Here is a 17246-nt window from a genome sequence, read left to right as displayed (position 1 = left end):
GATGACTCAAGTGTTCTCAGACTAGAGAAAATATGAAATCACCTGTTGCTGAGGTCACAGATGTTTGTGGGTGCTAAGAATGAAATGTTGGCCTAGTGGTGGTGGTGCATACCTTTAATCCCAGCACTCGGGAGGCAGAGGCAGGTGGATCTCTGTGAGATCGAGGCCAGCCTGATCTACAGAGCGAGATCCAGGACAGGCACCAAAACTACACAGAGAAACCCTGTCTCGAAAAAACAAAAACAAAAACAAAAGAAAAAGGATGACATGTTGGTCCCCAGGAAGAGCAGGAAGCACTCCTAACCTCTGAGCTATGTCTCCAAAAGAACCTATGCAGTGTATTGGAGGTCCTGCTCCAAGACTGCACCCAGGCTATGAAAAAAAAATCCATGATGTCAGCTAGAACTAAACTTTTCTATCTGAGGGGTATTAGGAAAGAAACACATGCTTTCAGATGGTACTTTCTTTTCTTTTCTTTTCTTTTTTTTTTTACTTCATCTTGAAAAATCATCTGAAAAATCTGTCTCCATATAGCTACATCTCTCTCAAACAGAAAACTTTAGACAATATATGAGTTACATTTTGAGGGTCAGAGCCATTCTGATAACACACATGAAATCATAAGGGTTCTCTTGGACTTAGACTGCCATGCTGATGTCATGGCTAGTGAGTGAGTAACCATGGCAACATTTGGCTGTCAGTCTGTAAAGGTGGGGCATGATGCTCAGCATTTCCCAACAGACAGTGACACTGAAATTCATGACCTAAACAATAAACAACTGGCCGAATCTTGAGTCTTGTATCATAAAACTGAGTTCACGAAGAGATTCAAGAGCTGCAGGAAGCTATGTCTCCTAATGTTGCTTTGTGCCTGATACTCTGTTTGTTGAACCAAGTATCAGGCACAAAGCAACATTAGCAAACAGACACTTGGGAATTTGTCCTTGTGCATTCATTTGCAGTGGCAACTAGTTTACTTTGAATTTGCTCTGAGGTTTTAAACCAGCTAACTGTGTAAAAAGCTGTCTTTGTAGTTGAGAATACTGTTATTTTCCTATGTCAGCCTGAGCTATGAAAAAAGCTAGCATTATTTTTATCCGTTAACATTATACGGCTTAAGAAGAAATCATCTTCCAGACCATCACAGATACATGTTTGCCCAGTAAATGGAATAGATTCACAAGATAAACATACAGGCAGTGGGGGAAATACCCATGACTGTTTTTAGGGGAGAAATGTAGTGGCTCATGGGAAAATTACAGACAGAAGCAACCAGAATCCACAGCAGCCTGTGGTCTCATAAGCCTTGCTTGATAAGGTTCCTCCATCAGAGAATTATTTATCTGGTGGGTTGACCTTATGAATATCAGTTGTCATCTGCTATATATTCTTATGGCCTCTGGCAGTAGTGTTTTGGAATGGTCTCGTGGAGGTAAAGCGTATAAAATCTCCAAGAGCAGGGCATGTTAGGTTACTCTGAAAAATCTAAAAGAAAGGGTTAGAGACAAAGGGACAGAAGAGTATGGGGACAGTGTAGGCAGAATGTATGGTATCCAAATATGGGATTGCTAAAGAACTCACTCGGTAAATTAAAAGGATATAATGGTGCTCTCATTCAAAACTGCTTATTGAAAAGTTTGAAAATTGTAGTGGGGGAAGTAATGTTCCCCTTGAGGGCCTTTATGTGAGGTACACAACCAGTAGATGGATGCTATCCAGCAACAGAACAACATGGTACCCTCCTTATCCAGTCCCTTTTGCTCTTTGTATTTTCCTTTCATTTTGTCCCCTTCCCCTGTGTCTACAGTATCTCATACCATGAAATGCTGGGATGGAATCCCAACAATTTTCAAATCTCCTTTGTTGTCCAAGGTTAGGTCTGTACTGTTGACAGAAAATGAACCCCCAGTCCTCCATGTCAATGATTCTCCTTCAAATATGAACCACCAGTGAAGCAATCTTCTTTCCCAAGTACATCCAAAAATGCTTGAATGCATACGTTGTGTCTCTAATGAGTCATTTGAGTCCTGGCTTTGATTTCTCAGAGCCCGGCAGTGATCTCTCCTTATTTATTGCCAACATGAACATAGTGTGGCCTCCAGGTTATAAACACAGAATCCCCGACAATCTAGACATCTCTTACTCACAAAGTAGATCTCTTTCGGCTGTCTTATAGCACAGAGTGTTTCCATAAGCTCAGAACAATGTTGGGCAAATCTGTCCGGCATGACATCACCATTGTCATCATAGACCTCACTGGGGGCAGGGTACATCTCCCGGGTCAGATGTGTCAGGTTGGCAGTGTGCTGCAGCAGCTTCTTACGGCTGCACACAGACAGGAAGTTCTTCATCAAATTGACTTCAGTGAGCTGGGAGCACTGGCTCAGGGCAGGCAGGAGGACACTGATTTGGAAGTCCATCAACATACAGCCCTTCAGTTCTAAAGTCTGCAGTGGAGCTGTCAGTCTTTCCAGCAGTCTTCGTAGAAGTGAATGACTTAAATTAAAAAGGTGACACCACTCAGGTCCAGATGTTTGAGCTGACGGATGCTTGGACACTGGGACAGATAACTCATGTCTGATTCTGATAGCATGCAGCTAGTGATTGCAAGGGTCTCTAAGGGATTCTTCAAGCACCTACAGGGAGACAAAGGAGTTTATCTCAGTAAAGTCTAATGGTAGTAGAGGAAAGGTGATGCCTTTAAGGTAGCAGAGGCTAGGTAGTCCTAAGGTCATTCTGAGAGCATCATGATGCTCCCTGATGGAGAGTTAACACTTATGCACTATCACTGTCACTATTTGTCCCCAGATCTGTTCCCTCTGCACTGTCAAGCACAAAAGCACATCAGCTGACAGATGATATTAGCAGGAAACCAAGAAGGACCAACTATGGAATGGTTTTTAGAACCATCCCTGGGTGTGCCAACATTGGCCTCAATGAGCCCTACCTTCCTAGCACAGCCTCTGTCCTGCTTCCAGGGCTTCCCTGTGCTCCTAATCACACACTCTTTCTCTCTTTTCCCATTTATTCAGGCCCTACTTGTGCTCAAATAGCCCTTGCCCCTTGGGGAATCAGAGAGAGAGATGTAAACTGTTCATACAGTTCTAAGGAGAGGGCTGACATGGGGGCAACATGTGGTTAAAGACCTCATACCCTCTGTAGATCTGTTTTCACTTCATCTGGGACCCTAGCAAAGACCTTTTCTCGATCATGGATGCTAGAGTAGCAGAAAGACTACTAGATCAATTATCTTAAGGTCATATCAATGTGTCCTCAGGAGTGGCTGGGAAGCCACAGGTGTACACTGAAGTTTCGGTGAAAAGATTTTTCTCTGACCTGTGGAGCATACTCTCTATCCTCCTCACCTGAGCACTTGGTCAAGTCGTTCATTCAGGAAGAAGACATCATTCAAATAGAGATGCTGGAGCATGTTGAGTTGGGAGAACTGGGAAATGATCTCTGTAAAACACCATTCTTTCATCTCTTGGTTCCCAAGCCACTCCAAAGGTGTGTATATTTCATTGATAACGAGTTTTTGAAGGTCTGTCATCTGGCCCAGGCCAGGGGCTATCATTGCAAGGGTTCCCAGGTCCCAGCATTCATTCACTTCCAATTCCTGTATAGAGCTTGGCTCAAATACCTCCAGCAGCTCTAGGGGGTTATAGACAGGCAGGGCCCAAAACTCCAGCTTTTGACAGATCACCTGAACCACATCTTTTCTCTGCTTGGCCCACCAATAGAAATACCTTAGGTATTTACAAAGACGGCTGGATTTGAGAGAAAGGTTCATCAACACAGTCACGACTTGTTTCCCCTGTCGTATGGGAGGATGCACTACCGGTTGGGTCTCAGTAATGACATCTGGAGAGCAGACACCATCCTCTATTCCAGCCCACACATTCCAGAAGTTATGTTGGGCATCCCGCAAATCAAGCACTTTTAGTTTCCGACTCCTGTTGGTCAAACAAGAAGGAGATTCAAATGACGGGAGTACCAGTTTATAATCTGCTTTGGCCCCACACATCAAATTCCCTTAAATCTATTTCTTGAACCCAGACTGTTTCCATTTCTAGTGGATGGGGGAAGAGGCAAGGGCAGAGTCATTGATATTGACTACATCTATTCTTAGTCTGCTCCACACACCACTGTCCTTTTTCTTTTATTCACTTCTCTAAGACATCTGATTCAACTTGGACCACATTCTAATCTCTGTAGTCACTTCATCCATACACTTCCCCTCCATGTTCTCACTTACCTAGGCTGATCCTTCTGGTTAATCAGCAAATCCAGGCCACCCAGCACAGCCTTCCATGTCTCCAGGTGGGGACTCTTCATCAGGGCTCCCACAGGAAGGCATGGGAAGGGCCAGGCTGCCACCATCGCCCTCAAGATGTTTGTTTGTTTTCCACTGAAGGCATCTTTGAATAGTGGTGGGAAGAGTTCCATGGGCAGGTCTTTCAGAGCAGAGATGGCCAAGGCTTCATCTTTTAGCAGACTTCTTCTTGCCAGCTGTAGGAGCGTTGGTGGCGTGCTCATCTTGGCCTTCAGGTAGACAGATGCTATAGAAATATCCAGAGGAATAAACCCTTTCAGGCAAACCACTTTTAGCAAGCCTCTTTGCCCCTTCACTGCATAAACCATGCAGGGCCCCGTCACTGCTCTAGAAATGTGGGAAACCTTGTATTTCTGATTATAATTCTTGGTCTTTCTCATAACCATAGTTCCATATAAGACATCATGGAGATGAGCATCCATTTGAGATAATATTTCCCGTTATTCTACCTAAGCACAACTACTGTTCCCCTGGATCCTTCTATACTGGGCAATGAGAAAGAGGAAAATCAAACCTGAACCGTACATTTTTGTTGGCAACCATCTTCAAATGTCTTCCATGACCCCCAAAAGCAAAGTTAAAGATCCCATGCCCAAACTATGTGTGCTTTCAATTCAATCAATGGAACTTGTTTGGAGACTGTGAAATGGATGTAGTTACTATTATTTCTAAAAGCTTTAGAACCTGGAGCCATGCTGAGCAGTAGCCTGCTCTTTAGGAGTTTGAATACTGAGAATTATCAACTTGATGCTTTCTTGAGATTCATGGTCAAATGTCTACTTCTCTAGAATTTTCTTCATCTTCATTTAATAAATCTATAATCACTTTGAATTAAATATTTTTAAGGCAGACTGGAGTTTTTGGTCAGTGCTTGTTCAGTGTGTCTTAGTCTTTGAATATTGTATCCTCACCACTCTATTAAAGGGGATGGGTGCTTAGCTCCAGGTCTCAGTACTCATAACACTCATCTACATATGGAATTCTAGGCTAGCCTGGACTAAATGAGATTTTCAGGTACAAAATAGTCACACCAAACAAAACAAAACAAAAACCAAACAAACAAACAAACAAAAAACAACCCAGAAATACTAAGATGAAATGAGAGACTGGTGATCCTAGGTAAGGTTGTGTGTCCTGATGGGGGGAATGGCTTACTTGATCAGGACACGCACAACAGCTGTTCCAGTCCCAGCAGGTCCAGGCAGTCACTCCAGGTCCAAATCTCACAGTGTCTTGCCTGGCAATTCTAATCCTTATATCCACTTTTGCCCTCATGCTTTCCCTTCATAGCCCTACCTCTCAGCCAAAAGCTGCAATCTGATTGGATGATTGAGCATCTCCCCATCCAATCCCTCTTGTACTTTTGCATCTTTAGCTTGAGTGAATCTGATGTGGGAAAGTATGAAATCTGAGGTTATAGTCAAGTCCTAAACCCCTCTGTAATACTTCTCCCCAAACTCTGAATACATTGAATACATTGTCTTATGTATGTTATTAATTTATTATTTTTCCAGATCAGGTCTCAAACTGTATTTAAGAACCATTTGGAGCCGGGCGGTGGTGGCACACGCCTTTAATCCCAGCACTCGGGAGGCAGAGCCAGGTGGATCTCTGTGAGTTCGAGGCCTGCCTGGGCTACCAAGTGAGTTCCGGGAGAGGCACAAAGCTACACAGAGAAACGCTGTCTCGAAAAACAAACAAACAAAAAAACAAACAAACAAACAAACAAAAAAAAACATTTGGAACTCATTAGGTGCCTGAGTTGACCTGTATATCTCAATGATTCTCCTGCCTCAATAGAAGTTAAGTAACAGAGGGTTTTCAGATTGATTAGATCTTCATGCAGGAAAGAGAATGAACTAAAACACTGGTGAAGGTAAGGACCATTTCCAGAGTCATTGCATAACCACTAAAATTCAATCTCTCTCTCTCTCTCTCTCTCTCTCTCTCTCTCTCTCTCTCTCTCTCTCTCTCTCTCTCTGTCTCTCTCTCTCTCTCGTGTGTGTGTGTGTGTGTGTGTGTGTGTGTGTGTGTGTGTGTGTGTCTTTCCGGATTTACGTGTCCTTTCTTTCCTGTCTTTGTTCTTTCTTTCCAAAGCTGGACCAGTTCTGATTTAGATGCAATCATTACCGTGATGAGACCAGAAAACAGCTGTGTTGCTAAGTGGTATGGAGTCACTTGTTGCACGAACCCTAATGGTCTTATAATAAAAACACAGAGCCAGATATTGGGGTAGATGCTGAAAGATAGAGGAAATAGGCCACAGCTACTTCTCACCTCACTAAATCCTCAGCCGAAAGGGGAAGATCCTCTCTCCATGAATGCTCAGACTGAATGCCTCTGGGTCCTCAGCTGAAAGAGCCTCCGTTCCTACCTCCTCCCACCTTTCCCTACCCAGATATATCATTTCCTATCTCAACCTTCCTAGTGCTGGGATTAAAGACATGTGACTCCCAAGTACTGGGATTAAAGGTGTGTACCACCACTGCCTGGCTTTAGTTCTCTTTTAGAATGGATTAATCTCATGTAGTCCAAGGTGGCTTTGAACTCACAGAGATTCAGATGGATCTCTGCCTCCTGAGTGCTAGGATTAAAGGTGCGTGCCACCATTCTCTGGCCTCTCTGTTTAATCTAGTGGCTGTCTCTGTCCTCTGATCTTCAGGCAAATTATATTTGTTAACAAGTAAAACAAGCCGGGCGGTGGTGGCGCACGCCTTTAATCACAGCACTTGGGAGGCAGAGCCAGGCGGATCTCTGTGAGTTCGAGGCCAGCCTGGGCTACCAAGTGAGTTCCAGGAGAGGCACAAAGCTACACAGAGAAACCCTGTCTCAAAAAAAAAAAAAAACAAAAAACAAAAAACAAGTAAAACAAAACATCACCACAATCAGTGACCTGAAATCCAGTGGGTATGTTATGTTTGTTCCTGGTTCCTCCCCCTAAGAATCATGTTGATGCTGAAAAGCCAAGAAGTGACCCTCAGATGTAGGGAAGGAAAGGTCTGAAGACCTAGAGAGGGAAGGTTGTCTCTGCTCTCCTCCTGCATTCTCTCTTGATTGGCAGTAGTTTAAAGGGCCAACTTTAACCTCTCCTTGCCCTAACACATACGATGAGTTACAGTGGAGACAGTAGCACACTGTGTCCCTAGATGATTCCACCTGTGCTTGACTTTTGGTCTTGTGGACAAGGTTGGGCTGTGGGTTCTCAGAGACTGAATTGAGTGAAGAGAAAGATGCTGTGTTTATAGCCTGTGATAGCCACTCCAAACAAAGAAACAAATCCACCAAAAATAGAAACGAAATGAATTAAAAACCAAGCAAACACACATCAGAAAATGTCTGAGAAGCTGAGTCTGTGATCCCAGAAAATGAGGGTCTAATACAGGGTTTGATGGCATCTGGTTATCAACCGCCACTGAAGACACTGGGGTAGGGGGGTGGCCAGTTCCTTCCAGCCTGACCTACTCGGCTATTTCCAGGCCAATCGAGCCAAGACACAAAAATGAGTCTCCAAAACCAGAAAGCATAATTGAACAATTATGAAACAAGAAAATTGTTTTTAGGATTGAGGCAATGCTGTATTCTTTATCAAAATCACAAGAAGAGACAGAAATTAGAACTCCCTATGATATCTGAGGTCTAATATCCCTAGTAGAAACTCAATAGGCTAGGTGAGATGGGGTGTCCTGATGGTGTTGAGTGACTTACCTGATCTGGACACTGGTATCAGGTGTTCCAATCCCAGCAGAGACAGTCAGTCACTCCAGGCTACAAGGCTCAGAATGTCCTGTCTAGCCTTTCTGACCCTTATATCTCCTTTCCCCTCACACCTACCCTTTGTAGCCCCACCTCTCAGCCACAAGCTGCCATCTGGTTGGATAATGGAACATCCACCCATTTCATCCTATTTGGTATTTTACATCTGTAGTTTGAGTGAATCAGATCTCCATGTGGAAATCCATAAAATCTGAGAGTATGGTCAAGATCCCAGGTCCACCATGATACTTCTTCACAAACTCTGAGCTCTGGGATTCATTGTCTTGCTTACACTATTATTTTTGTAATTTTCCACATAAATTCTCTCTCTCTCTCTCTCTCTCTATATATATATATATATATATATGTCTGTCTCAGGCCTATCTGGAACTCATATGTAGCCTGAGCTGACCTGTAAGTCTTAGTATCCTGCTGCCTGAGTGTAGTGGTATGAAATAGGGTGTGTCCAGTTTGATTAGATCTCCTTTCAGGAAGAGAATGATCTGAGACTGTGTGAAGGTAAAAACTCCTTCTCCAAGTCACCTCAAACACTAAGATTTTGACTATTAATTAATTAATTTACTTTTTATTTTCATGTTTGTACCTGCTTGTTTTTTTTTTCATGGAATCATTGCCATGATGGGTGTTAATCCAGTACAGCTGGATTCAGTAACCCTCATGGCTTTTTGTGGAGGAGTATCTAAATACAGCATGTTCAGGTTGACTAGACCTCCTGTCAGGGCTGCCAACTTGCGGGCCAGCAGGGAAGACTCATGCTAGCAGACTCCTTCACCAAAACCCCCGTCAGACCCTACAATCTACAAGACCCATGCCCTACCCCAAACATGCCCAACCCCTTCAACCCCAGTGGCTTCCTGAGACACAGAATCTGCCACCTCTCATTGGACCAAGAGTGGCTTCCTGAGACATGGAATGCACCAGCTCTGACTGGACCAAGAACCCTGATAAGACCAAGAGACACAGAATCAGTCAGCTCAATTAGACCAAGAGCTAAGATTGAACCCAGCGTGGACACCTGAGGCACAGACACATCAAGCACAGATTGGACCAAGAGCAGCTCGCTCAGACACAGGCACTTCTTGCACCTATTGGAGGAAGAGATGGGTAGATGCCAGTGCAAAAATACATACAACAGCATAAAGAGCAGTATAGTGGACTGGAGAGATGGCTCAGAGTTTCAGAACATTGGCGGCTCTTTCAGAGGTCCTGAGTTCAACTCCCAGCAACTACATGGAGGCTCACAACCATCTAGAGTGGGATCTGGTGCCCTCTTCTGAAGTAAAGGTGTACATGCAGATAGAGTATTCATACATACATAAATAAATCTTTAAAAAAAGAGCAATATGGCAACACAAGAACCTAGCAGTTATACAACAGAAAGACCTGAACATCACAACATAGAAGAAGCAGAAGAAAGTGACCTTAAAAATAATTTTATGGGCTGGAGAGATAGCTCAGAGGTTAAGAACACTGCTTGCTCTTCCAAAGGTCCTGAGTTCAATTCCCAGCAACCACATAGAGGCTTACAACCATCTGTAATGAGATCTGGTTCCCTCTTCTGGTGTGCAGGGATACATGCAGACAGAACACTACACATAAAAATTAATAAATCTTAAAAAAAATAACTTTATGAAGATGATAGAGATCTTTAAAGAGGGAATGAAAAATTCCCTTAAGGAAACTGAGGAAAAGATCTCCTGTCAGGAAAGAGAATGAACTGAGATCCTGGTGAAAATTAGGATTCCTTATATGCTTGGATGCTGTGCTATGTACAGGCTGATTTGATGACCTGACTAGTCATGTAGTCAACTGTGCTAAGGTCTGTGAGCCTACCAATCCTGGTGGTCCATTAAGTGACCAGTACTCAGGAGCATGAGAAAGAAGGGACAATGTCAATACCTGTCTGCAATTCAGTGTGAGATCAAGGCCAGTCTGAGTAATTTATATGACAGGGTCAATGCTTTATTTATTTATTTGTTTGTTTGTTTGTTTGTTTATTTATTTTCTATTATCAGCTTGATACAGTACAAGTTCTTATCCTAATAGTGAAATGTTTCACTGGAGCTTGCCTTGTGCTTGAGTAACCCAAAACTTGTTATAAGCCACAGTCATCCTAGGGTCCCCCCTGCTATGTAGCCTCCCCTGGTTCTGTGGGTTCCAGTCTGATTGTGTTTTGCTTTATATCTAGTATCCACTTATGAGTGAGAACATACCATATTTGTCTTTCTGGGTTTGGGTTACCTCACTCAGGATGATATTTTCTAGTTCCATCCATTTGCCTGCAAATTTCATGCTGTTATTGAAAAACTATATTTTAAAAAGCAAATAAAACTAGGTGTTTTTGATGATGTGTTTCTTGCCCTAGACCTGAATAAAACATGGGAAGTCCTCTTCCCTGTAGTCTCCATTCACTGGTATCTCCATCTCAGACTCAGAGTCTTTTGGGTACTCTCATTCAAATGGTCTTAGAGCCACTTTGGAGAAACTTATTTCTCTTTGTTTGGTTTCATGACTCAGATGAAGTCTGGCTATAGATGGCTACTAGTTTAAATAGAATGTCTACCTCAATACCCAAATTAGTAGTGTAATAAAGCACAGTGCCCACAAACAAGCCTCTAAAGCCTTTAAAAGGAAATAGTACTGTCCGGCATTTCACAGATCTCCTCACTCCTTCCCTGGCATGCTCAATCTGTGGAAAGTCGATCACGAGTATGTTGGAATTGTGACATCGGGACTCTATTTTCTTGGTGTACTTGTAAGGTGATCGGTATCTATTTGCCTAATAAGAGGTTAGTCATCCTGCTTTTTCCAAAGAGAAATGAGGTTCAGAAGGGCAGGGTTTAGTATCCATGGGACAATGGTTAATTTGTGCCTATGTGGGTCCTTAGGAGAGACTCTGTATACTGAGTGATTGATGAGGGTTTGAGATCACCAGATACTACAACAGGATGCACTGAGTTCTCCACTATGACAGAGCAGAAGTTCTGGTCCTCAGATGGTCCATGTGATGGGTAAGACTTATAGATTCCTTAGCGATAGCTTGAAAATACATCTCCTGAATCCTTTACCACATCCTTTCTGGGGTAGAAACTTCAGGACAGGCTTCCAGGCCACACCCACATTCCTGAAGCTTCCAGTATAAAGTCTGCCTAGTGGAAAGGACTTGGGCATCTCTGCTTTTCAGGATCTGCCCATGATGCTCTCCCTACCGCTGTTCAAGGAAGACTTCACTGGCAGACACAAAAATATACTGAAGGCAATGGTGGAAGTCTGTCCTTTCCCCTGCCTCCCTGTGGGGGTGCTGATCAAACTCCCTACTTGGGGACAATGCAGGTTCTGATGGATGGTGTAGAAGTGCTGTGGAGACAGAAGTTTTGCCCCAAGTAAAATGCATATCAAGACAGTTGAGTAACTTGCTCTGCTTAAGGGGCCCCTGACAGTAGTATCAGGATACATCCCTGGTGCATGAGCTGGCTTTTTGGAGCTCACTACCTATGGTGGGAAAACTCCCACAGCCTTGGTAAGGGGGGGGGGGCAGCTTGGACCTCCCTCTAGTGAATGTACCAGGCTCTCCTGACTCCCCATGGGAGGATTAACCTTCTTGTAGGAGGGAATGGGGGATGGGTTTGAGAGGGGAGGAGGGCTGGAGGTCAGGGAGGAAAGAAGAGGGGAATCTGTGATTGGTATGTAAAACAAATAAAATTTTCTTAATTTAAAAAAAAAAAAGAAAAAAGATCTGCAGTCAGGCAAGGTGGCACAAGCCTTTAATCCCAGCACTAGCGAGGCAGAAGCAGGTGGATATCTGAGTTCAATGCCACTTTGTCTCAGAATTATGGTTTTTGTTTTTGCTTTTTGTTTTTGTTTTTTACTTGTTTTTGTTTTTCTTTTTGGTTTTTCAAGACAGGGTTTCTCTGTGTAGTTTTGGTGCCTGTCCTGGATCTCTCTCTGTAGACCAGGCTGGCCTTGAACTCACAGAGATCTACCTGGCTCTGCCTCCTGAGTGCTGGGATTAGTGTCCTACGCCACCACTGCCCAGCAATGAATTAGTTCTTAATCATACTTCTTTTCTTTTCTTTTTTAAATTTTTACTTGTGTATGTGTTAGTGTTCTGCCTGCATGTATGCCTGTATGCCACAAGACAGCATCAGATCACATTGTAGATGATTGTGAGTCACCATGTAGTTGCTCAGAATTGGACTCAGTACCTCTGGAAGAGCAGCCAGTGCTCTTAACCTCTGAGCCATCTCTCCAGCCCCCTTAATCATAGTCATAGTCTAAGTTTTATCCTAGGTTGAGATCTGATCCTATCAACCTATACCATCTAAATCCCAAAAGGAGTAACGAGTGGAGACTCAATTATTCAATCAGACTGCAGACTTTGGCTGGGAGACCATGGCTACAAAGGGGAGGGTTCAGTGAAAAGGTACATAAAGTTAGAGCAGTCTTAGAAACCATCAGGGTCGTGGAGCATGGAGTCACAGCCTGTCCCTGCCTGGATCTGGAGGCCTCTCACCTTTGTCCAGCTCAGGTAAGTCCCTCAGCTTCATCAGGACACTCTTTCTCATGCAGCGTAGTCTAGTACTCAAAGAGCATATGTATTCTTTTAATGTTATGTGTTCTTTCAGTTTTCTTTTCTTCTTCTTCTTCTTCTTCTCCTCCTCCTCCTCCTCCTCCTCCCCCTCCCCCTCTCCCTCCTCCTCCTCCTCCTCCTCCTCCTCCTCCTCCTCCTCCTCTTCCTTCTTCTTCTTCTTCTTCTTCTTTTAAATAAATCCAGAGATTCTCCTACCTCAGCTTTCTAAGGGCTGGATAATCAGCCTATGCTAGTTTTTTCTCCTTTATATATGATACTTAATTGGGTCATTTGTGGTTTCTGTATTTATTGGTTCAGACAGTCAAATTATGAATGTCAGGGTGACTTTGACTCAAGGATATTCAGGCCAGAATGACAAATGTGAGTTACTCAAATGCCTTGACTGTGCTGATATTTATGTCAATTTAAGCCAGGCATTGTTGTGCATGACTTTAATCTCAGCACTAGTGAGGCAGGGGCAGGCTGATTTCTGAATTTGAGGCCAGCCTAGTCTACACAGTGAGTTCCAACCCAGGTAGTGGTGGCACACCACTTTAATCCCAGCACATAGAAGATAGAGTGTATTGGATCTCTGTGTTTGAGGCCAGCCTGACAGAGAGAGAGAGATCCAGGACAGTCAGGGTTGAGAGCTAGTTCCAGAACAGCCTGGGTTAATACTATGTCTCAAAATACAAAATGAAACAAACAGTTGTTTATATCTGCTGATTGATGCATGAACTCATCTCTTCCTGGAGCCTACAGATGTACAGGAAGCAGCCTCCTTCCACTTTAGTGTTCAAATGAAAAGGCTGAACTATAAGTTGATACATAATTTGGACCCCGCCCCCAGGCTTCCTTAGTTCCTGCAGACCTGAGGTAGGCTCTTCTGGTGCTCTAGAAGTAAACAATTATGGCATTGAGTGAGTGAGTTTCCTGAGTCCAAGAAGTGAGTTGTCTCCATCTCCTACTCTTCTTTATTTTGCTGGTTGTTTGTTTTTTTTCCTCCTTTCTTTCTTTCTTTCTTTCTTTCTTTCTTTCTTTCTTTCTTTCTTTCTTTCTTTCTTTCTTTTTCTAGTCTACTATTTCCAGATGCTTTATAAACAGTTACAAAAAAAGGGCAATGGCTACTATATATTGTATCTAATTTTTCTATGTTAGTTAAAACCTTCACTTTTTTAAAAAATTTTTAATTTTTTATTTTATTTATTTATTTATTTAATGCCGAATGCAGTTTATTGAAGGAGGGAGGAGGTCTTAAATACAGGCTTACAGCACAATGGGAGAACCCCAGAGGGCAGAAGTTCATTACCGATGTTTTACAATCTTGCATCTAAGCTGTTATCGCCCATTATGCAGGATACACAGACAAGGATCTTCCCTTAAGCATTCAGGGGGTGGAACCTGGCAGGGTATTAGCATAGGGAGGATATCAAGGTCAAGGTCAGCAAGCAAGGCAACAGCTAGGGGGCTAGGGCCCTACAGGTCCCCCTTCTACTAAAAAATGAGCTTCTGACTTAGGTTGCGTGGGACGTCAGCAGGTCACCTTACCCATCATGGAGATGCCTGCTCAGGCCACACAGGCAGTCTGTCTTAGGTTGGTGAGTGCTCGCCAGGCATTACCCATCTCTGAATACTCATTATCATACAGGCTCAATCGTGTGAGATGCAGAGTTAACTAAAACCTTCACTTTTTATTTAGACCAAAATGGGGGAAAGTTGTGTGAATTTTGTTTGTGTTCTAACAAGTAAAGCTTGACCTAGAGGCCAGGCAGTGGTGGTTCATGCCTTTAATTCCAGCACTTTGGAGGCTCACACCTTTAATCTCTGCACTTGGGAGTTTCATGCCTTAATCCCAGCACTCTAAGGGCAGAGAGAGGAAGTGATAAGGCAGGGCAGAGATAGGATGTCAGCCCTTTAGGTGCGAGGGTCCAGAGAGGTAAAACGTCACTGGTGGCTGCTCCTCTGTTTCTCTGATCTTTCAGTTTATTACCCTGATATCTGACTCCTGGTTTTTGTTGATAAGACTAATTAGGTTCACTCTTCAACTGCAGGTTTGCTGATTCTATTTAGTGTTTGTGTCCCACCCTGTTCAGCTCTGTAGCTTGGAGAGCTGGAGCTTACAGCCCTATTGACTCCTTTGCTCATACCCAAGTGCAGTGGGTAACCAACAACTGTAGTCAGTAAGTAACAATACCCATTTCACAGATGGCCCTCAGTTGTTCCTGCCACGGTCAGCTGGGTGAAAGAAGGCTGTGGAAAGGTTGAGAACTGGGTGTTTCCTTTCCTTTCTTTGAGGACCTGGAATGTTGAGCACAGTCTATTTATTATCAAACCGTGGGCTGTGCTTTCAGGCTTCTTGGAGATTCCTTCCAAGTGGGATGTATCCACCTGAGCTGTGTTTGGGATTAGATGGGGTCTGTGAGAACTATGGTGCTTTGGAGAGACTTCACACACCAGAGAGGTGAATTGTGGCTTTAAATCCAATTGAAGTTGATCAGAATTGGTACACTGAGTTCTCCAACATCACTTCAGTAGTGATCTTGACCTGACAGCTCCCTGTATGTGCAGAAGGGCTTCCTGAGTTTTGAGTCATTAATGCTATCTTTGCTTCAACGCTTCCCCAGGGCATTGATGCCTAAAAGCCAGTCACAATGGAAGACCAAGCCCCACCAACATTCCAGGAGCTTGCAATAGGAAGGCTACTGAGGGAGGAGGCCTTAGCCATTTCTGCTCTGGAGGATATGCCCAGTATGCTGCTTCTAGCAATGTTTAAGGTGGCCTTCCTGAACAGACATACAGACATCCTGAAGGCCATGGTGCCTACCTGGCCGTTCCCATGCCTTCCTGTAGGATCCCTGAGAAAGACCACACACACACCTTGAGACTTTGAAGGCTTTGCTTGATGGGCTAGATGTGCTTATTACAGAGAAGGCTTGCCCCAGGTAAGCAGGACCCAGCTATGGTGGAGGAAGGCTCTGTGGGTGCAGAGAAAGAACAACTGGGGACAGGGAGTATTTGGTCAAAGGTGGATGAGAGGCGTCTTAAAGCATCAGCTTAGATGATTATAGAGGCTTCAGTCCAGACTCAGCAAATAATGGCAAATGAGGCCACAAAAGGGTGGACACAGCCACTGAAGAAGACACCAAAGAAATGCTTGTGCAGGTGGAATTGTGCTAGAATGAAGGGGAATGGAATGGGAGAAAGTGAGACAGGAATGAGGATACCACCATGGAAAAGTTTCCTGTTTACTTAGCATGAGGCTCTGGACTTGATTCTATGCATAGGAAAAAGTAAGCATTTGGAAGAGACAGCTGAAGTGTGAGGTGTGGATGAGAAGAAGACTGTAAGAAGTGTCTTCCCTTATTTGCAAAAGATTCTACTTGTTTCTCCCACAGGAGGGGGAAATTCAGAGTGTTGGATTTGACATCTGTGGACCATGACTTCTGGAGTGTATGTGCTGGAACCTAAGAAGGTGATTACTAGCATCAGGTCATGAGTCAGAAGCAGCCAGTGGAGTCATGCCCTTACTCTGGGGTGAGGAAATATTTGAAGGTGGTAACTGACCTCAAACTTGTGAGGGGCAAGCTCGATGAATGTGCCTTGTACTTGTTGCAGTGGGCCCAGCTGAGAAAAGATTTGAAACGCCTAATCTGTTTGAAACTTTAGATTTCAGAATCACCCATCTTCACTGTCATAGAGATCTTCAAATCTGTAGCTCTCCACTGTATAGGGGAGATACAGCTGAGATATTTGTGGCTAGAGTACATGGTTCCTCTTTGACCTTACCTAGGGCAGATGAGAAACCTTCATACACTCATGTTTGAGGGCATCACAAATACCATCAGTATGACTGATTCTGAAGAGCTGGAAGAGGAGTTTTAAAATGTATTGCTTTCGCAGTTCCCCAAATTTCATTGTCTACAGCATCTCTATGTAAATGACATCTCTGTTCTCGATGGCTGCCTGACAGAGTGGCTCAGGTAAGGAAGGACAGAAAGAGTCCACCAGACCATATAACACCCACCTTTTTCTTGTAGGTTAATAGGTTAGTAGGCCAGCCCTTGATTGTCTGGCCACTATAAACCTTGCATATCCAAGCAGATGAGCTCTTTGCTAAGATTTTGTGACCAGGCACCAGGATGCCTCTAATTGCTCATTTGAGAAAGGTTGTTGGGCATCCAGAAAGGGATTAATGAATGGGAAATGTGTGACACTGGCATTGAAGTTGTGGGAACAGGATATGAAGGTCAGTAGATTCTGCAGTGTCACCATCTGACATTGCTGAAGCTTATTTGAGATAGGTAGTTCCTCCTACAATCAACATGCCTACTACTCCTGTTAGGACAATGACTGTGGTTTTCTACCCATCCCTGAGCCTGGCCCATGGTGATAACCATAGGTGTCACACTAGAATACTGTAATTCTTGTGAGCAGACCATGAAACAATGTGTCCTGGGGGTTGACCTCCATCTTATGGGCAGAATGAATTTGGGAGAAGTGCCATCTGCTTCATCGTCCATCCCGCCATCCTCTTCAACACCATGTGACAGAAACCAGTCTCTGTTCTCT

General features: G+C 43.7%; 1 protein-coding gene across 1 annotated transcript; it reads right to left on the bottom strand.

Annotated features, from left to right (window-relative positions):
• Positions 1-1471: 1471 nt before the first annotated feature.
• LOC131904923 (PRAME family member 12-like) lies at positions 1472-4719 on the bottom strand. The gene is given in 5 exon segments (XM_059255915.1): positions 1472-1485; positions 2144-2506; positions 2509-2636; positions 3366-3950; positions 4256-4719. Coding segments are annotated over 5 exon segments (1554 nt in total).
• Between the last annotated feature and the right edge of the window lie 12527 nt (positions 4720-17246).

This window comes from Peromyscus eremicus, chromosome 2 (genome assembly GCF_949786415.1).
Source record: "Peromyscus eremicus chromosome 2, PerEre_H2_v1, whole genome shotgun sequence".
NCBI lineage: Eukaryota > Metazoa > Chordata > Mammalia > Rodentia > Cricetidae > Peromyscus > Peromyscus eremicus.
The sequence above is the reverse complement of the archived record's forward strand: the minus strand, read 5'-3'. Positions and strand labels throughout refer to the sequence as shown.